The 21,783-nt window shown below is 40.6% G+C and overlaps 1 protein-coding gene across 6 annotated transcripts in view; it reads right to left on the reverse strand.

Annotated features, from left to right (window-relative positions):
• Positions 1 to 21,783, reverse strand: part of LOC113033563 (ral guanine nucleotide dissociation stimulator) — a 56,298-nt gene that overhangs the window by 24,371 nt on the left and 10,144 nt on the right. For 2 of the 6 annotated variants that reach the window (XM_026187504.1, XM_026187502.1), the window contains exon 1: positions 2,363 to 3,046. The exons of 1 other annotated variant lie outside the window; for it this stretch is intronic. In XM_026187504.1, coding sequence (XP_026043289.1) covers positions 2,363 to 2,551 — 189 coding nt within the window. In that variant the 5' untranslated portion in view covers positions 2,552 to 3,046. Of the gene's footprint in view, positions 1 to 2,362; positions 3,047 to 9,063; positions 9,873 to 19,496; positions 19,780 to 21,783 lie in introns of those variants that run through there. 3 more of the 6 variants (XM_026187506.1, XM_026187507.1, XM_026187503.1) reach the window with 3 other exon arrangements.

Below are 21,783 nucleotides of genomic sequence, written 5' to 3' on the forward strand. Positions count from 1 at the left end.
TCTCTCTAATGGCCAGCAGGGGGAGACTTTTCTAGTTGCACAGACTAGTCAGATTCTTTATGAATAAAGACCCCTGCTGCTCACTTGACCTATGACCCTAGCAAACGCTTTCCTGATGAGTTTGTGGTATCAATCGTTAGTTTTACATCTTTTAAAATTGTATAACTTAAACTGCCACACAGACTCAAAAACCATAAAGCATCAATCTCATTAGTTTGTTCCATCTCATCTCAAACCAGCAAGATGGTGACAGCAAAAAAGTTCACTCTGAGGCTTTAAAACCTCATTAACAAAAACATGAATGTGGTCACACATAGCTTCCTGCAGAAGTCCTGCAGAACCACGCTGGCTCAAAGAAACGTGACAGAGACTGAAGTTACAGGAGCACCAGCCAGTGGCGTCCTAACATTGTTGAACTAGCAGGAAACTGCTGTTGTACTTCAATGAAATAAGAATAATTTGTTTAATCAACTAACATCTGTAGTGCCAACTAGTGGCTATGTCCATCTTTCATGTACAGGCTATGATTTGAGCTCTACTAGCATCACAATTCAACTCCACGGGAACACAAACAAGAGTGATTCTTGATTGTCCATCTGAGGTCTAAGTGATCAACCCAACCTCTAAAAACTAGGGCCAGCATAGTGAAGAGTTGGTTTTATTGCTTATGCTGACTTAGACCACAGAGGGTTAACATTAATGTGTTAAATCTACTCTTTAGCCCGCCTAGAAATGTAAATACACACCACACAAACACCTCAGCAGCTGTTACAGGTCTGTTTGTTAGTAATATGTAGTGAAAACACAATACAAATTAATAAATGATGAATAATGTGAGATGCTGTCATCTTTTAATGGTAGAAATATGCTGTTTTTCTTGTTTTCATTTCAGTAAAAATAACAGCTGCTTAAGATTTAACGGCTCCAGTGATGCAGACATATCAGAGCACAAGTAATAAGTGAATGCAGACAATGACGTCACCACTACAGCGGGGATCCAAAGACCCCAATTTAATCAAGCATCCACTCAATTAAACCTGGACCGATCCACGGAGGCCCAACCCAGAACTCAGAGGCTCACGGTTCCCTCGGAGGGTGTTTTGGATGTAAAACACTCTAAAGTCATTCTGCTGCGTGTGTGCTTTTACTTTTAGATTCACTTTGATCGTGACCTGAACATGTAAAAGCATCTGATTCGCTGGCTGCAGCTTCTATATCTGAAAACCCGCTTGTTTCTTCGGCTTTCTGTGAAATTACACTAAAGTATTTCTGCTTCAGATTGCTGATTGGACAAAAGAAGCCATGTGTAATCTTTATTATGACAGCTATTCTAACAACGAAACAATGACTCAAACAGCTGGGGTAATGGGGTAATCTACAGATTAATCTGTAATTACAGTAATCATGGCCACATTTAGAACTGCAGTGGAGCTTCCTAAACATGATACAACTAACTAAATGGATTTATATCTGTCTGTTAAATTAGATCAGAACCAAAAACAAAATCTTAACTTCGCTCCTTTGTTGGGTGACTTTGTTGACCCATCAATGAATCATGTTGCTGCAGTAACAGGCCACTACTTCCTGTAACAACCAGTGAAACTGTAAATCACACGATTGATTCAATGTATGCCCGCACATGTGGAAAAACCCCTAGAAGTACAAGCGACCGATGCAGAAAGCATCGTTCTGTAAAAAACAAACAGAACGACCACTCTCAGTATGAAACATGCAGATATTTCATAGCATTTGTGAGGTTTGACTCAGCGACACCTGCACAGGAGGGTTTCAGTATCAAAGAGAATCAGAGGGAGGGAGGGGTGATAACCACAGGGCTGAAAGCTTCAATAACAACATGAAAAAGCAAGTCATCCTGTAACTGTACTCTCCTGCCAAGCAGCACCGCAGCATCATATTAGATTTCCCTGTATTGTTATGTTTGTTATGAGGCTGTATTAACACTGTAAGCTGCAGCCAATCAACAGCTTTATACTGATAATCCGTTTACAAGGCTTAAAAATACAGGATTAGAGCGTTTATGGCACATTGCATCACCTGGGTGACTCACCAAGTTGAATGTAAGCTTATTTAACGCAAATTTAAACATGTTTTATGGGCATAAAAGTAGATAAAGCTTTGAAATACGTGGAGATACAGGAGAAACATCATAAATCTCTATTTTAACGGTAAGAAAATGTTTCTTTAAGAGCACAAGTGTTGTGTTATTCCTCCAGAATCGCCACCCTGAAGCCTGAAAACCTGTTTGGATCCGCCCGATCACCCTCCTTCATGACAACACAGCAAACCGCATCAGCTAACGGACCTCTCCTTGCCTCCTCACCCTCCTCCTCACCCTCCTCACCTCCACCAGCGGCAGGTCAGGGTCCAGGTGGGTGAAGCTGTGCAGGACCACCGGGCTGCGGTCTTCGACCACCTCTAGCCTCACGCCGTCCCAAATGTTCCGCACCCTCCACGAAGAGTCAAACATCTCGAGCAGCTGGCCCGGCTTGACGCTACGCGCCTCGGCTTGCATCCCCGGGAAATAGACCATGGATGCCCGCAGAGTTCAGTCACACCCCCGCGCTGACATTTCTAATGTTTTTTAGGAGTCCCACAGACACACGCTGCCGCTGCCGCCTGAGACTAACGCTAACGCTTCTGTGTGATCATCGCCTCTCTCAGTACAGTTTATCACGGCCCTGACTCACACCGGGGCTTTTCTAAACCCCGCCCCCACCAACCGGTGCCTTCAGGGCTGTCGGATAAACCAAACGCACAGGATGGCTTTAGCGAAAATTACGTTACAAGTTTTGTCTTGTATTTAATCCCGCGCATTATACTTAAAAAAAAAAAAAGTTAAAACTTTAATTACATTAACGTGAATACAACTTTGCAAAATTTCTGTTAAACATCTAACACGTACTTTTCATGGAAAAGGAACAAACTACTTCTTTTCATTTAGTTATTTTTTATTTACATAGATGTAATGAAATGCTGTTAACCATACTTTAATGTTTATAACGGTCGTCACCATATCAGACTTTTACTTTGTGCTAAAACAAAACAAAAACAAACTAACACTCTACGGTTGTTGTTGTTATTTTTTAATCCAATTATAATAGTTTTTCTTTTTCTTTTTTCCAGTTAGTTTACAAAGTGAGTTTGGTCATTTCAGGTAATTTTTTCATTGTTGGAAATTTTTTTACTTAAATATTTATTAGTTTCAGCCCTAGCTTTAGTTTGTGTTTTTTGTTGGGTTTTTATTTTTCTTAAATATTATAATCTGGAGATTCTCTATCAGGGACAAAATTTTTATTTTTATTTTTATTTAACCTTTCTTTAACCAGGAATGTCCCGTTGAGATCAAAGACCTCTTTTTCAAGGGAGTCCTGACCAAAATTAGAATGAGTATTACAATAGAAACACAGTTTGTTACGGCAGTGGACTCACAGATGTGCAGACAGCCTATTATCTCAATAAGCACATTCCCCAAAGCCTCATCATTCAGATTAACAAACTAGAAGTAATGCTATTTAATCTGCATTGTAATTTTATTGTGATTAGTTTTCTAAGGTCACAAAATAATTTCATTTACTTACAAAAGTTTATATTTGCTTTTAACTTTAATTTCAAGTTTCCCACATTTTATTTTATCACACCTAAATTAAGGTAACTATAGTAACCTGGGCGACACAAGCGCACTATAAAGTTGTTATGTATGAAACGGGAGTCTGCGAGACGTCCCTGAAGGCAGCACTTACTCCCCCGCTCTTACTCATGTCTCTGGGAAATGATGGCGCTGTTTGTGCCTTCACTGTGGCAGGAGGACTGTGTGGGAAAAGAAAACAGTGGAGTCTGCTGGAGTTACACTTTTACCGTGAGCCCAGAGCAGCTCAGCAAACACGCTTCCCCCACCTGATCCTCCACTGTTACACTGAAGCACAGCTTAAAGGTGGCGTAGAGTTTAAACCAGTACATGCTCCTCTAACACCTTTCGAAAGGGCAACTTTCTGCTTTTCACTTAGTTTTCCAAAGATTGATTATGCATTAATATAAAAAACTAATTACCTGTGAGTGTGTTAACTCGTTATAAAAGTCTAAGTCACACTTCAGCAGTTTTACTGAGATTATAGCTCTATAAAGACATCATTTAAATATAATTATTTAGGGTTTTGGGGTTTTTTTTGGTCTTTTTTAGGTGACTGATTTGAGTTTTAAACATATTTGTGGAAAGATGATAAATAAGTATCTATTTAAATGGGGAAAAAGTCTAATTTTGTGTATCTAAAATCTGCATTTTTCAACTTACATTTTAGCGTTTAAGACATTTTTATTCCATTTTATTTTGATTAATCAAATGTACTGAGCTTTTACTTTACACAAGTACTATATTATATTATTTTTATTTAGATCTTCACTTACTTTGCTTTTTAAATTTTACTTATTAGATTTTTTTCCATTTTTGTAAATTTTACCCAACTGATCTATTTGGCTTTGTCACTGTACTTTTTCTAGTCTGTTTAAGCTGTTTTGTCATAAGCTGCTGTAATTCTTTGCCAACTTTTAGAATAAACACATCCTGTCTGATCTTACTATACTTAGAAAATACAACAGGGAAAATCAGCAGGTCCTCAGCTGAAAAGATAGAAAAGAATAATTTTTCCAAAATAAATGAGCTAAATTACAGATTAATATCGAAATAGCTCACTGACCAAACTTTTCAGCTGCAAACAATCAGGAGCAAATGAAACAAAATCCTCAATGGAACCACCTCAACACAAAGATCTCAATGTTATACAATGTTATCCTGCACACACCTTGTCAAAGCACTGCTGCTCACCATGAAAACAAACAACCTGACTTTAACAGTCAGAAAGCACCTGAAAGCACCATCAGGAAGTCCCTGTTAGTAAACTGAATTAGTTTGTGTTGTGGTTCAACAAATGCATCTTGGGGGAATTTTAGGCTAAGACTTCAGAGAAAGAACCTGAAGACGTCTAACACCGCCTCCTACTGGTCAGTGTCAGGAACAAACGTCTCCAATCACAGTGAGAACAAATCTTTTAAATTCACCGCAGCCTGCTTTAAACAGCAGAACAAAACCATTACCTAACTGTTACATTATTAAACCTTAATTTTCATTCACATGTTTTTCTTTTTGGATTTTTTTGAAACAACCCACTGCTTTTCCACGCCAAGGCTCTGACAGGTGTGAAAGCATTTTAGAACATTTAAGGAAAACATCTGCCGCACCAGCTGAAGCTGAATGCAACCACAAGCACGTCCGACCTCGCCGACCTGTCCTCGCCAAGCGGCTGCGCATCATAACTCAGAAATCTGCAGCTGCCCGACATGAAGAAGACGAGTGAGGGAGCAACACGGCTTTCTAAAGGTTTATACAGATTTAAGTTTCCAATAAATCAAGACAGCCATGGTTCACTGTGGAAGATTACAGTCTAGTGATTAGAAGTGGGAAAGGAGATATTTCCAGACATATTTCCATTATTGTCACCACACCAATGAGCCAGGTCCTGTAAAAGCAGGTTTCCTGATATAACATGTTTTAAGTGTTTGAAGAAAGGTTTTGGTTTCATTTCACTTCATTTCTTGTACCTCTTGGGCAAAACAGTGGTTAACTTTGTCCCCTCACAGCATGAAAGTCCTGGGTTTGAATCCTCGGGACAGCTGGGGCTTTCTGTGTGGAGTTCTGCAGGTTTTCTCTCTGCTTCCCCTCACAGTCTGAAGACATGCATTGGGGTTATGATTACTGGTGATTCGAAATGGCTGTGTGTTTCTGTGTGTTAGTCCTTCGACAGACTGGAAGAAAGAGGATGCATGGATGGACTTCATTCCTTTATAATTGGACAAATCACTTACAAGTATCCTTGATTGCAAATAATAATCAATAATCAAACCATATGAGTCCATATGAGGCTCTGTGACCTCATAAAAAGCTCTGCATGCTGCATCTGATCGTGCAGGCTATATGATAAAATGTGGCTGTTGCTGTTTCGCTTATCACAAATCTCCAAGATGTTTATTTGAAAGCTTTTTATTAAAGTTTTTGTCTAAAAAAGATAGAAATTTCCAATTATTTAAATGTTTAAATATCCACACTTTCCATATTGTTTTAAAGATTTTAGTACCAATTTATTCCCAGATCCTCGGTGGCCTGTCCAGTGCTTTTCTGCCAGGCTGCAACAGAAACACGAGGCTTTATTTATTATCATTAATCAGAATCAGAGAGACTTTATTTATCCCCAAGGGGCAATTAAGATACAACAGAGCAGCAAAAACTATACTGCAAACACAGCCTGAAAAACATCCTAAAGTCTGTTGAACACAAAGCCTGACCCGGATGGTAGATCGGTTTGAAAGATAGCGTCGAGCAAGACGTGACTATTCCCCGTTTCATCTGCACAGAGCACAGAGCAGCAGAAAGAGTGAAAGTCACAGAATAACAAGCACTGGTACTAATATCTGCCCTACAAAATAACCCACATGGGCTGAATCCCAGAAATCTGACAGAGCCTGGAGGGCCGGCCAACTCTGAGTCTGCTGCGATTTAACTGAAGCTCTTTTCCCATCTGCTGGAAATCAACACCAGAGGATGTTGTTGTGCTGCTGCTGCGGGCCTGGCTGATGTTTTACGGCTCCCCGAGGACGGTGACGCTAACAGCCTGCATTACGTTCTTATTTTCTCACACAGAAACACTCGTGCTTTTACTGAGAGACTGCACCCCCTGACCTACAGAAGAAGTTTCACAGAAGTATGTGAGGAGGGCAGATCCAAACGTCACTAACCAAAGACAGATTCCCATCACGACGAGGGTAAAATCAAAATTAGGGCAGTGACATCAGCGGCTTATTTTAGTCCTGCTGACACTGAGCAGTGCAGAAAGTTCTTTATTCCTCCTGTCAGGAGGCCATTTAGCAAGGCATTAAAGCTGGGTGGTTATCCTGGGTTGCTGCCAGGCTCTCAATGTTTCCTGCAGTGCTTCACGAACAATAAACCTGAAACAAATAAAAGCCAAAGGGAGAGCCAGACATAGACTGGATATCGAGTTATGTAACAAGAGGAAAATAACAAGCCCATAAATCACGATAAACTGATTAATACAAGAAAAAAATAAAGATTCATGTTCAAAACCCTCCTCCTAATGAAATCAGCTAAATCTGTAAAATTCAACTTCAGTGACACAAACACCAGCGTTCACAGCTGTTGATTCATGGTCTGCAGAACTGCACAGAGCACAGGTTTTCTTCTACCTCAGATAAAGGCTCAGAGCTGAGGACAGACAGAAGCCTAAAGAACACATTCAACCAATCTTGGCACAGTTTAATCGCACCTGTGAGCTGCCTTCTATTATAAATAACAATAAAACCAGTAAAATCTTTTCTTATTTCTGTAATCTGAAGGCCCGAGTGAGTGTGAGTCATACAGAGAAAAGGTCTGGCTTCCTGTACTTCCTGTCGTCTGAGGTTGACAGCTTCTAAGCAGCACAGACAGCTGAGGTCAGGCGTCTGTGCTGCTTCATGTCTCTGTGAAGCCAGCACACTGTAATGACAGCTAATGGGAGCAGATTATAGAAAGCGAGGCCTTTATTCTTTCATTTCACATGTAGCGATTGGTTCTTGGTGCAGACATGTCGTGCTGTGAAGTCAGATTAACTCAAGAGCCGACCTGAGCGCTCCCACTGTTGCAGCAATATTATGTGGCTGTTGGACATATTTCATTTTAAACATGCAGGATGCGTATCTGTACCACATCTTTAAGATATTTGGAGCATATTTTAAGTAAGACCTTTTTAAAATCACTCACAGGCTTAAACGGGTTGATATTAATCTTGGTCAGTGTGCTAGTGATCCCTGTGAGTCCAAAGCTTGAAGCCTAAACAGTTTTTTCTACTCTTGACTCTGTGTGATGTCACTAAGAGTCAAAGATCCCCTAATATGGTTATCCCAGGCACAGAAGCCCCACCTAGCCAATCAGAAGACAGGGACCTTAAAAGAGACAGGAGATTGCCTGTACAAAGGCCGAGTATAAGATAAACAGGGATTATTTTAAACTGCGAATCATGCAAAGCTCATGTGGAAAGGTCAGAGCAAAAACATGGAGTTGTAAAGAACCATAACAGGTCCCTTTAACAACAGCATCACAAACTACACTTAAAAACTTAAACGTAAGACTCCAAATCCTTCACACGGCCAGCAGAGGAGTGCAGCCCACACTTGGGAAAACTTAATTTAAACAAGAGCAGAATTACAGATAGAAAATTATTAAAAATGGAAAGAGCATCTGACTGGTAAAAAGCAAAACAAATAAACAAACAAAAAGCTCTCACACTTTAAAACCTCTCCACTCCAGGTCATATCTGTTAATCAGAAGAATGTCAAGCGTGCCACTGTGATGTGTCACATGCATCACTTCAAAACAACTCAAGTTTCTACTGAATTATTTGCATAGTTTAAACAGCCGAACAGTGAGCTGTTTGGCTGTTTTTTACTCTCTACTTCCAAGTGAGCAGATACCAATCCTGCTTGTTTTTACATTCACCAACAGAGTTTAAAGAAATTGCAGCGAGCACACCCAGATCATTGGCACAGATCATTAATTCAGGTTTATGACTCATAAATATGACTATCACTCATAATGCATCACTAATATAAAAAGGGTGTTCAAAACAAGTCGTGGTATTAAACTGCATTAGCATTAACGGCAAAGTGTAGCAAAGGTTAAACAGTAAAATAAACACAGGTAACTAATGCTGAGTCAGTGCTATTTATACTGGGGGGCTAAACTGGGGAGCACTCAACCAGAGTTTAATTTAAACTGGGACTTATTTTGAAAAAAAAAAATTCCAGTGCTTTCCCTGGAACTATAAACCAGTATCCGTCTAAACGTGTCTTCCGCTTCACTACAACTTCCTTCGCTGTTAGAGGGTGGCATTATTTTACCTGCAAGGAGCCAATGTGGCCAGTCCTTCAGTTCAAGCCCAACACTGAACTACAAACTCAGCCTCTTTACACTTAAGAGTGAAGGCAAACATTAAGAGCTCCAACCTGTCTTTCTTTTCTTCCGACTGTCCTGTAATAATCCTCGCCATCCCAGGTCCCGGCCAGCAGTCCACAGATCCACCGGCTCCAGCACCACATCACGGCTTTGCTGACAACCAGTCCCAAAAAACATGAGGATCCTGGAGGAGCAGAACCTCAGTGAAGGCGACTCCAGGGCTCCCACTCCCCTCTTCACAGATTGGCCGAACCCCAACCGCCAACGCTCAGCTCATGCATGTTTACTTTAACAGCTGTGTCAACAACACGAGGAACAACACTAGAAAAAAATTAACCTATGCCAGGAAAAAAGGAAAAGGCTTTCTAGAAGAGGCTCACATCTGTCCGTGTATGTCAAAGGTGGAGAGAGACCGCTTGGTAATGACCTCCACAACAACAACAACACCGTGAGGCTACGACGCTCAAATGTCCTGCTGTTACCGCTCTCAAGAGAAAATGAAACCTCAACATGATGCAATAAAATTCGAAGAAATTTCCTGCTTAACTGAAGGAGGGGATTATCTCCAGGTAGTTTACGTGTTTAACAACGTCATCTGAAGCTATGTGAGCGTTAGGCAACCTGTAGGGACGAATGAAAACAGACTAACAGGAACCGTCTTAAGAAATTCAAACACCTCTAACTGAAAACAACTTACTGAACCTGTTCCTCTGACACCTCAGGGCACTTGTTGTCATCACCTTGATCCAGAGGAAGAGGTGTTTGTTTTTTTAATTAGTGTTGTTTGACTCAGTTTGCAGATACACATATTTAATGCTGCAAAAAAATATAGAAGGCCTGCACATTTTTTTTTTCTCAGAGGCGAGTCCAAAAAGTAAAGAAACAAAAATCCAAATAAAGCACAAGAACTCAGGGAACAAATAAAAAAGTCTGATTTCTGGACTACCTTCCTGGTTAAATCAAGATAAAAAACAATAAATTAATAAATGGGAGACAAGCATTTACTGGTCAATAAGTGAAGGGAACACTCAGCCATTACAGTAAAAAACAAAGCTAAACTTCAGTGCTATCAATCTCTCCAGTTGGTAAGCAGAACCCACTGTGAGCCCATTTCAGCTGCTTTGGTGCAGATGGTCATGACAACAGGTCCACTGGACAGGCAACAACATGACAAACCCCACAAAGGGAATGTTTTAGCAGCTGGTGGCTACAGCCCATTCCTCTCCTTATCCCTCCTGACTGTTTTTCATCTAAATGTCCCTATCACTGCAGTCATCATGCGATAGTATCTGCAGATAATTCAGGTTTCACAGGTTACTACTTCAAGATGGAGATGTGAGGAGAGCTGGACAGGCTCGCTGGTTCATGTTTCTGACCAAAATGTCAGATTCAGACTCCACGAAGGGGAACACGGGTCCCGGCGTCCTTTAGCAGGACCTGTGCTCGCAGCTCAGCCCCACGCAGCTTGATCGGCATTCGGCAGACAACACCACAACTGGCAGCTTTGCTTCTGGTACCCTGATGTCTGATAACATTCACCAGAGCGCCTCCAGACTCTTTCACACCTGTCACGTGTGCTCAGTGTGAACCTCCTCTCTGAAACTGAATATTTTTAAAGTAAAAAAAAAAAAAAGCATTTAACTTACAGCACTAAATAAAGAGAAGATTACATTTTTTCTTATGAAATAAACAATAATTTGTTAAAGAATGTCTCTGGAGCTGATTTAATGATCCATTAACAAACAAGAACAGATAAACTAGTAACTGTAACAGCAGATTATTTATTATTTTGTTGGGTGATTATTTTATATTGTGTGTCCTGTGCACACAAAATACATTTTTTGGCAACATATATTGTTTTTTAATGAAACCCTGCCTGGATATGTGCTCTTTATTCTACGCATTTTTTATGACTAACCGGTAAAGACATCTTACAGTGCAGCATTACAGGGTTTTATGGGATCGTAGTCACACAGTTTTCATGGACTTGGAACTGTCAAAGTGCACAGAGCTGGTTGAAAGAACTACAGAGCACATTTGCCGCATGGCTGATTAAACAAACATAAACAGCGTGTTCTCTGTACAGATGATGAAAGCTTGTTTAACTGCTTGAGCAACAGAAGTAATTTTGGTATATCTAATCTTGTAGTTCAAAACAGAAAAGAAAAACAAGAAAATAACTTATAAATCACAGATTAATTAGACCTAATTTCTCAAGAATTCAATAATAGGTTTTGTTTGTCCCTCCGGAGCCTCTTCTCTTTTTACTGCAGCAAGAATAAAAAACAAACAAACACAGGAGAGTTTCCCAGTAACAGACACATACAAGAAGAAGCTTCTGAGAGCTTGCCAGATTGCGCTGCCTCTAACAGCCTTTAGATGTATCCCCTGCTATTATTTCAGCCAGTCGAGCCATTCAGGTGCTCCTCCAAGCTCCTGGCATTTAAAAATGCTCTCTCATGCCAACTGCAGCCACCTGGGGACGGCAGCTCTGCTCTGAGGCATCCTGACAACCGTCGCACAGGCTGAGAATAAAATAAACCAGCCTGTGTTTGTTTTGGAAATTGTATTGTCAGAAAAATTATTCTGCTTTTTTTTTTTTTTTTTTTTTTTAAAGATGACTGATCATCAAACCGAGTGTCGTCTTTAAATTCGACTCCCTTCACTTTAATGCCATGTTTGTTGTTTTGGTTTTTCTTTTGATGTGACACATTTCTGTCAGCCCAAGATGTTTTTCAAGGCTTTAACCTGCACAAATTAAAGGCCGTGTCTTTTTCTGGTCTTTCTGAGAGCCGTCACAATATCAAACACATTTGGCAACCACACAAAGTTTCAGTGGTAAGTTTAAGTCAAGCAGTTTGAATGAAACTGTCCAAACTGCACAAAGTGACCTTGTAACAACTTCTCCACGATGACAACCAAATCAGATGCTAAATGGCTCTTATAGTGCTGTTCTTCTCTAAAAGCGCTCTATACTACAAGCATTATTCACCCATTCAAAAACAGATTTAGGATCACACTCCTGTGATCGAGTGGAAACCTCAAGGGAGATCCTCTAGTATCCACTAGAACAGGGGTGGGCAACTCCAGGCCTGGAGGGCCGGTGTCCTGCAGGTTTTAGACGTGTCCTTGATTCAACACAGCTGATTCAAATGGTTAAATGACCTCCTCAACATGTCCTGAAGTCCTCCAGAGGCTTGGTAACGAACTAATCATGTGATTCAGGTGTGTTGACCCAGGGTAATACCTAAAACCTGCAGGACAGCAGCCCTCGAGGCCTGGAGTTGCCCACCCCTGCACTAGAAGCAGGCTTGAAAGGTGATTCAATCCCATAGACTCCAATGTCCAAGTCCAACTTTGCAGCAGCAGTAACCATATTCACACCACAGTGCACAATCCTGTTGTGGTCCCTAAAGCTATGTTCAGCCATCATGACAGCCTGTGATGATTTGGTTATAACTCACCCATCTGGATTTGGCAAAAGCTTTGACTGAAAAGTGTGCAGAGACAGGTAGCTGCACTCAATCACGGCCTTCTAGGTCTCAGTTCTGCTAATTCAAGTCAATGAACTGGACCTTTCAAGTCTTTCTGTGATGCTGGTGACTTTTATATCATTTTAATGCAACTGAATGACAAATATTACACAGGACCTGAAATTAATTTCCTCAAATTTAGGGAAATTGCGCCATATTGCTTTTTACCAGGGGGAAGAGGGTACCAGTCTGAAGAGGCTACTCATTGTGAGCTTAATTGCATGTCTTATACAGTCACCCATTGTTCTTCTCCAACTACAGCATGGCTGTATTCTCTGCTCTGTCCATCTTTATCATCGTAGGTCTTTTCTCTCGTCCACTGTCAGCTCAATATTTTACAAATACAGCAGCTAAACTAACATCAGGGTCGGCCGTATGAGGATCCTGAAGATTCAACTTGTCAACATTAACCTCTCCTGGGACTGCTGTTTTTTTCCTGAGTGCACTTCTTGTCAGTTGACATACATTACAAGACTTTAAGATCCTTTTGGCTTCTCTTGTATTCACAAGGGCCCATCACAGAGTTTTTACACCTGATGCCCTTCCTACTGCAACCCCAAAGGGATGTGTGTCACCTCCTGGGATCAAACTGTTAGGCAAACATGTAAGCCACTACACATTTACATAGTTTAAGTGCCTCTGAGTCTGGAGCTACAGTAAGTCTGTGCTGATTTGTGTCCATTTCATGCCTAAAGTGAGAATTTTCCACTTTTAAAAAGCCCAAAAGGTCTACAACTGGAGGCTGGAGGAGTTAGCTCCAGAATATCAAGATGGCAGACGAAGGAAAACTCAACCCTTTTTTTTATATCAAACATTTATCCTTCTTGTCAAAACTTGCACAACCAAGCAACACAACCATCAACATTTTATTCCGGGTTGTGCCTGGAAACAGGAATGTTATTTTCCGTGGTGTTCTGCTCTTTAATGAGTCCGGGGTATAAACCATCTTCCACTTGAAAGAAACCACAGCAACAGATGGAAAAGCAAAGAAAAGAAACTCCTGCTCTGCTGTGCCACTTTATTTCAGTCCAAATGTCTCCGGTGTACTCCTGCCTTTCCATATCACCTCCACCTCCACATCCACCTGCACACCTGCTTCCAATTTCCTCTTCGGGTCCTTCAGCGAGCATACCCACACTTGAGTTCCTTGCCAAATTGTCAATCATGCTATCTGAGCTGTAGATTTCCAGCCTTCTGTCTGGCCAAGTCGCCTTGTTTTTGCTTCTTCTTCTTTCTCTTTTTGGACCCATGCCTGCCTGCGTGTGCCCCTCAGGACTTCCTGTTTAATGACCCACATCAGAAATGGATGATCATTGCTGACGGCTTCATGGTTGCAGTGGGAGCTAAGAGCAAAGGACTAATAGTACACTGACTGCCTGTGAAAGAAAGTCTGGATACTGTTGTCCAACAACAAAACGCTGCACTCATCGTACTCATTAACTGCTGAAAACTGTCTAAATGTTGATTCTAAATATGGCTATAATATGGCTCAGATCCTCAGCCTTGCTTAGTGAACATTATCAACACGTCTGCAGATGCTTCCTTCAGAGTCGACTGATAGTTTGACAACTGACAACATCTGACAGTTAAACTTTTTCTTCCTGATCACTGGCTGTAAGCAACTCATCAGTGTGCTGCACATCCTTGTTTTCTAACCTGCTTCAGAAAACAAATGTTGTTTGCAGGAACAGCTGATCACAGTCTGTCAAAGTTTACAGTTTTTAACTAAAACAGAAAATATGGAAATAAACTGCATCAAACCACTCTAAGAAAGTCTGACAGTAACACATTGTTTCCCATAAAACAGGAGAATAATGCATTCTGCATTCAATATTTGCTGTTTGCCCATAAAATACTGCTACACTCTGTGAACAGCTTTGCATGCTGGGGTTAGGTTAAAATAAAGACAGCAATGCCCCACAAATACAGAAAGCTATTGTCTTTCTAGAAGAAACACTAGGGAACACAAGAGGTGGTTGTGATTTTCAAATACTGGAATAGACGTTTTATTAAGAATAACACTACCAGCCAACAGGCCAATAAAGCATGGTTTCATGGAGTGGTCATACTAAATGTTCTGTGAACGGTACACACTACAGCCACCAAACAGCTCTGAAATCTGCCTGGTAAAGCTAGCAAGGCTATTACAGCACAGTTATTCCATTAAAATTAACCTAATCCCCTCAGAATCAGCTGTTTTGTTTGTTTGGGGATATGTGTGGAATCCCAATCCAATGCAAAATGGCAACCACACAAAGTTGCAGGCTCTTTAGAAGCATCTATTAACCCTTTAAGACCTACCATAGAACCAAGTCCGCCAGAGCTTATAGTATATTTTTACATGCTGTGGAGCCATTTTTTGGAGTATTTCAAGTTGCTATACATCAATACAACCATTATAGCCCAAAATTTAATAATATGTATTCATTAAGTGCATAGTAATTACATAAATTGCAAAAAAGTGCAATAAACTATAAAAAAATTTAAAATCGTTTTTGTTTTTTTAACATATATTTCTAGTTAGAGAAATTTAAGAGGTTTATCCCTCAAAACTGTAAATACAAAAAAGTTGCACAAACTAGTTTCCCACCACAGGAAATTTATTTTGAGTGTCTTCATAGTTTTATTTTTGAGATACACCAATTTTCATATACTGCAGGAAAAACAAAAAAATATATTATAGTGCAAATTTGCAAAATAACAGCATATGCATCAAAATAAAATATTTCCAGCAGTGCAATATGAGTCCTAAGCATCCCAGAAACGACACAGAAAGTCATAAAGTCAAACATAACTTTTAAAAACACAAGTAGAGGCTCATATGGCCACGAAGGTAAAAAACTACATTTCCGCAATGTACGTCACTTCCGGTTTCGGGCAGTTCATGCCGGACATGCGATAGTTCACGCTGATGGACGTAGGAAGTGTTACAAACAGCTGATCGGATCGGCAAAGCGTGTTTCTGGAATATTATGTTTTTGTTGCTGCAAGTGCTTTTTATGCAGTTTTTGCAAAGCTATATGTGGAAGGAAACTGTGACTTAGGACAAGCTGATGGCATAAGATGTAAGTACAACTCCTCCGGTTTCATATGCAAAAAAAATTATTGCGCTAGCTTACGTGGTTGCAGTGCTACGGGATTTAAAAATAGTTACGCAAAATGGAGCGTGTCCGCTCCGACCGGCTTTAAAGGGTTAATAGGTCAAAACTCTTATTCGCCTTATAGTTTCCAGTATTATTGAGCCCACAAAATGTCCTAAATACAACAGATATCCTCTTCATATTGTAGGTTGAAAAAAGCAGCTCTGGTAAAAGCTGCAAACAAATCAATTTTGAACTTTGACCATCAATATCATGGGTTATCTAACAGTTTTAACAAGAACACTGAACAAATTTAATGCCTATGAGGTACAGTTACAAAAATGGCACTAACATTAGAGCAGCCAAAAACACCACATAGACAAATTAATTGAGCTAAAACTTAATCTTACAAAATTACGGAGCAGGATCACTGACTGCTCAGGTGTTTCGTGCATGAAAGTCCTCTCTGGCATTAACAGCACAAAAACTGTGCACCAGGAGCTTCGTGGCATGGGCTTCAATCCAAAGGTGTAACGTGTTATTTGCCCTATAGAGTAGCTCACAGTTAATACTGAATAATGTTTTGTTTGAAACCCTCACCTGTATTACACATGACATTTTTGGCTTTTATTAATACTACCTAAACCCTTTTTCAGTACAGCTGGATGATACAGTAGTAGAGAGTTGCCATCCTTAATGCGAGCAGCGATCTAGTCAGTGAAAACATCAGTGTAGCCTTAAATGAGCAATTTCATATAAACTCTGTTGAACCCTTCAACAAATTAAAGAGGAAAAGGCCCAGTACTAATTTGAGTAGGTAAAGAAAGTCTATTACAAGTCTACCACAACTACTTACAGTCATCTGAGAGCAGTGTCAGGTCCAGTGGGATCTCCGAGTATAGCATTGTTGCTTGGAATACACAGTGTTTTATCACACACATCACTTTTTAGTAGAGGTGGATGGAAACACAACTAGAGCTTCAGACAACCTTAACCTGAGGTCTAATGAGTCAAAACACCAGTATGGACATGCAGAGCCTTTATTTAATTTAGCATACCATTACATGTGTGTGCTGGTGCATTGGGTGTGACTTTCTAAGCCCCTAAAACCATTTTGTTAAAGTCATTGTAACATGTTTGTTATAAATTTCTAGTCTCCATGGCTAACCCTGAAAACACAAAGTGATTTCATTAGTTTTTCTTTCTCAAACTTGACAAAAGACCAGAGTCAATTCTCTATTTTTTTAATAATAAAAAGACTTTACAACTGCAAGTCTCCACTTTTTTTCAGCCACATCCAGCCGTAACTACACCAAAAGCCTAACAGCAGGGAGCGCAAGTGACTTTGTTTGACCCCAGAGAAGAATTCGGGCCACATGAAACACAATCCGGTGATACAGCTGAGCCACTAAGTGAGAGTTAGAGAGAGACGATCAGCTGACAGTACATATCCACCTCTCACACTGACAGCACAGCAGAGGATCACATCTAATTAAATATTTTTGTTAGAGCAGATTTCCTCAACAACATTATGAAAGAAAAACTTTCTTGTCCTTGATTAACCTTGAAAACTGCGACTACGTTGTCGTTTCCAATCACACACTGGAAACATTGAGACTTTGCAGTTTAGTTCAAACATGTTCAGTATTTCACAGGTGGAGCAGACTGCCAAACAAAGGCACAGGAGGACGGTTTGTGCAGCCAACCTACCTGCACACGAACGCACCATCACACCTAACTTCATTCAGTTTACACTTGAAACCTCAAACAGAAAGACTGGATAACTCACGGTCAAAACTATGTGGACACCCCTATTACATTAATTCTTGATGTCTCCCCATTTTTTAAGATGTTGTCCAGGAAGATTTTAAGCCGCCTGCAGTGATACTAAAACACAAATCTATTAGTGACATTCAGCACTGATAATAAGGTGAAAATTTCTGGCCTATGATTGGTCTTCCAGTTAATCCCACAGATGCTGGATAAATGGGGTAAACAATTTCTTTGGTTCTTTGGTGCATTGGCTTCGTATTGGGAAAACGACATGTTTAAAGTTTAAAGGGCCACTGGGCTTGCAATACGCTGGAGGATAGCTTGATGTTGTGGCACAAAAACACTGATAAAGCTGGTGTGGCTTAGCTCAAACTGTGAAAAATGGCTGTCTGGAATAGTTTTTGCTTGGGCTGCCAGCTCACATTGTTTCCACAATTGTCATATTACATCCATACCTGGATGTCTAAAACTGCAGCTTCATTTTAGCCAAGAATCTATCATTTAAATAGCTGCCAAAGACTAACTGCAGGTGAAGACCCAAGAACAGAATAATTAACGACTTAATACTGAAAAAATAATAATCAAACTATTAAAACGTATTACTTAAAAAAAATCCTTCTGTTGAAGATAAAGCTCCCGCAACCCTCACACCAGTGTACGTGCAACTAAAGAGAACTCCCTGTAAACCATTTAAATCATGAGCTTCTTTCAGCCGCACATTTTATTAAGAGCAACACATTCACTACATTCACCATGGGATCATTACAGACACGACCAAACATGTCAGGATTTCAAGGGGCACACCTTTATCTGCAGGGAGATGTTTTCCTGGGTGTGCAGAGTTTTATATCAGCAGCAGCCCGACACACACACACACACAGACGCACACACAGACGATGCTATGTCACAGCTCTGCAACAATGAAAAGAAAAAACTTGGCAGTAATAAACACATAAGCATCCGTCCCCATGCAAACAGATTCATGTGAAGAAACAGCCTGAAACCATGTTTTCAGAGTGTGACAGACTCTGAAATACAGCCAGAAGCAAAACCTGAAGGCAAACTGACAGATCAGGTGAAAAGGTAACGGAAACATGCAGGTCAACAGGTGAACATACGCAACCTGCAAACCTGGGCTCAGCACATTTTGACAGAACCTTTAGTAAAGGGGTGCAGACAAACCCCAGGGTTTTTATATACGTATATATTCCAGTTAGGTAATACTTCGTTTTTTCTCTTTGCCCACTTGCTAATTTGTTTCCTTTTTAATTGCTTTTCACCGTCCCTTTCACTCAGCCACTAGAAACCTTTCAGTTATATTTAGGCACAATTCATTTTTGGCTTAAGATATTCATCTTCACACAACACTAGTTGTGTTGATATATTATAACCAGGAAGGTACTGGCCCTTCTCATTAATGCTAAACCGGACCTCCTGCATAACTGAGACAGACCAGCAGCTTTGATGGAATAAAAATAACCTGTCCCAACAAACAGAACCAAAAAAGTCACTCCAATTACATTAACCCAATAATGGCAGCAAAAATGTTCTCAATTTGACTGCTTGTAAGTCACAGGACTTGTCCAAAAGCTCTAAGTGGCTGTAACTGCTCCAACGAGTCAAACAAAACAACGAAGACATAAAAGAGCAACGCAATTAACTTCTCTGGCCAGAAAAAGAAAATAAGTAAAAGCAGAGAATGGTGAGTGTTATCGTTCTGCGTCCACTAAGAGCTTCACTTGTAAACCACACACACTCAATACTGTAATCATTTACAGCCATACAAGTAAACAAATTAATAGATGTATACAGCTTAAGAAACACACCTGTGTCCATTTTAAAATAATCTACAGACGTTAATACTGCATTAAAATACACATTCAGTCTTCTTTTTACAGTAAGCATGCACGAATATATGCTACAGTATCAAATATGCAATTAGTACACAGGAACACACTCACACACACTCAAGCAATTAAAATTTAACTAGATACATATACAGTATGTATGAATGCACTTATGTTCCTCTCCACACACACACGCTGCATCCACACACACACGTACACCCAGCCAGCCTGGCGCGGTATCAGAGCTCACCAGGTCGTCCAGGATGGTGACGGGGAAATCGAACATGCACATCTTGACAGGCTGAGCGAGCGCTCTGTGCAGGCTGAACAGGGATTTGGCTTCCATGCTGTGCCCTGAACGCACCGTGCAGCCAACGCTCGACTGCACGCAACCACAACAAAAACACAAATAAAACCAGAAGAAAAAATGAAAAAGGAGGAGCTCCCCAGTCTGGCTGCTCGCTTCGCAGTCCTATCACAGAGGACTGCAAAGAAATCCACCTCAAAGAAACCCCTCCACCTCCTTTTCCCCAAACACCAACAACCATCCACTCCCCTTCCTCTTCCTCTTCTCGCCTTTCTTCCCCTCCTTCTCCTCCTCACCAAGGAGCGTCTAACTGTCAGCAGCTGCTCTCTCGTCTTTCCGTCCGTCCTCTGGGGGTATTGCCCAACACCACTCAGCTGTTTTGCCACGACCGCAGTGCTCTCACATTCAGACGGAGGTGCTCGGACTCGCCACCGAACCAAAGCACACGTCTGCCCGGAAAAAATAAAACCTCGCCAAATGAAATAAAATGCAGCAAGTACACAGAGGGTCCTCCGAGTTGCTGTCTGACTCGCTTCTGCTTCATTATGCTGCAGCGATTTAATCAGGAGAGAAGGACCAGCTCTGTTTTGCTCCTGTAGTGCCAGACGGTCTGTGTGAGCCCATTAAAGATGAAGCAGGGTGACTGCTTCAGAGGCTGATGTATGAATCAGACTCTCTTCTCATTAATGTCGCTGGTAAATGTGAAGGCACGCATTCTGCTGAGTTACCAGCCCTTATTCTAAAACTTATTTTTCTTTTATGGGTTTGATGAGAGTCTAAAAGTCTGAAGATCTTTTCAACAGGATGTTAGCAAAGTCCTTTCTCTCTCTCTCTTTTTTTTGGGGTTGGATTTTAGTGTTAAATTTTATGTTTGATCTCTTTGTCTCTTTGCTGTGCTCCTTCACTGCACGTGGGCAGCACTGACTTTTGCAGATATTTTCAACAATGCAATTTTAGCTTTATTGCTGCAGAATTTACATTAACTCACATTTAACTTGACTTACTGCAAATACAACCTGAAACTAAAAAACAGCATGTGTGCCTCAAACCTGCAACATGCAGTTGATGCCTCTAGTATAACAAAGACTTCATAGAAATTTATGGTAAAATGACCTAAATGTTCTCTTGACCTCAGTAAACATTTTCCTGATGGGTTTATGATCTTTGGCACTAGTCTTACTGAATGCAACAATTATTATTAGACTCAAAGATAATGATACCGCAGAATGCTTTAGGGCGTGGCCACTTTGTACTTAAAAAAACATTATTGTTGTCAAATATACAAATTTATCAAACTGGATGTCAAATAAAAGGACAACAAAACAAACTAATCAAAATCTCCAAGCCCATAAACTGGAGTTCCTAAAATGGAAACATGAGGATGGCTCCAAAAAGTGTCCCCATGTCACGATCTAACTAAACATGTTTACCTGGTACAAAACATTGGTTTTGGCCTCTATGCAGAGTTTACCCCTTTCCAATGACTGTAGGGGAAAACTGGAGTCAGGGGCATGGACACTATTGACTGGGCCTCATTGTCCCTGAACTTGACCTCTCAACTACATTTGTGTTGTTGGTGCCTTTTGGAGCATTTTAATGTCTTTCTTGGACGGTATAAGCCATCCAAAAAATTGACTGAGTAGTTTTTTACTTAGCACTAATTAGCAGGTATTTGCGTCATTCTACTTTTATACCTGTAGAGTGTGTGGATGGAGTATGCTAGAATTAGCTGATAATTAAACTCTCCACCCTCTCCAAATATGCTCACTTCTGGCTTCATTAAACCAGCAAATGTTGAAGCTTTGAAGCTAAATTACTGAGCAGCACCATGAAAATGTCACCGATTATCACTTGAAACGAGGAGGTGTCAGACGACAGTCTGTGAATCAGCTCTATCTGACAGTGGAGGAGACACATGGGCCGATTATCTGCTCGTTTATTGATCCATGAGGTAATTACAAGCTTGTTATTGAAGCTGCGGGTTACAAACAAAAAGAAGTAAAAGTAAAGTATTCAGTTTAAACTAGAGCGGAGCGGCTGAGATAAAACAAACCTTTTCAGGACATATTCTCAGAGTGTCTTTCATGTTTTTATTTGCTGTGTGTAGGTGCAGGTTTCCCCACAGCAGCAGGATTGATTCAGAGCCCACCGGGAACCATCTCGCCTCCAGCTGGACTCCGTATTGACATTCTGATATAATATCTTTGTCGTGTTTGCAGCCTGAACCTTA

Source organism: Astatotilapia calliptera, chromosome 12, assembly GCF_900246225.1.
Source record: "Astatotilapia calliptera chromosome 12, fAstCal1.2, whole genome shotgun sequence".
Lineage (NCBI taxonomy): Eukaryota > Metazoa > Chordata > Actinopteri > Cichliformes > Cichlidae > Astatotilapia > Astatotilapia calliptera.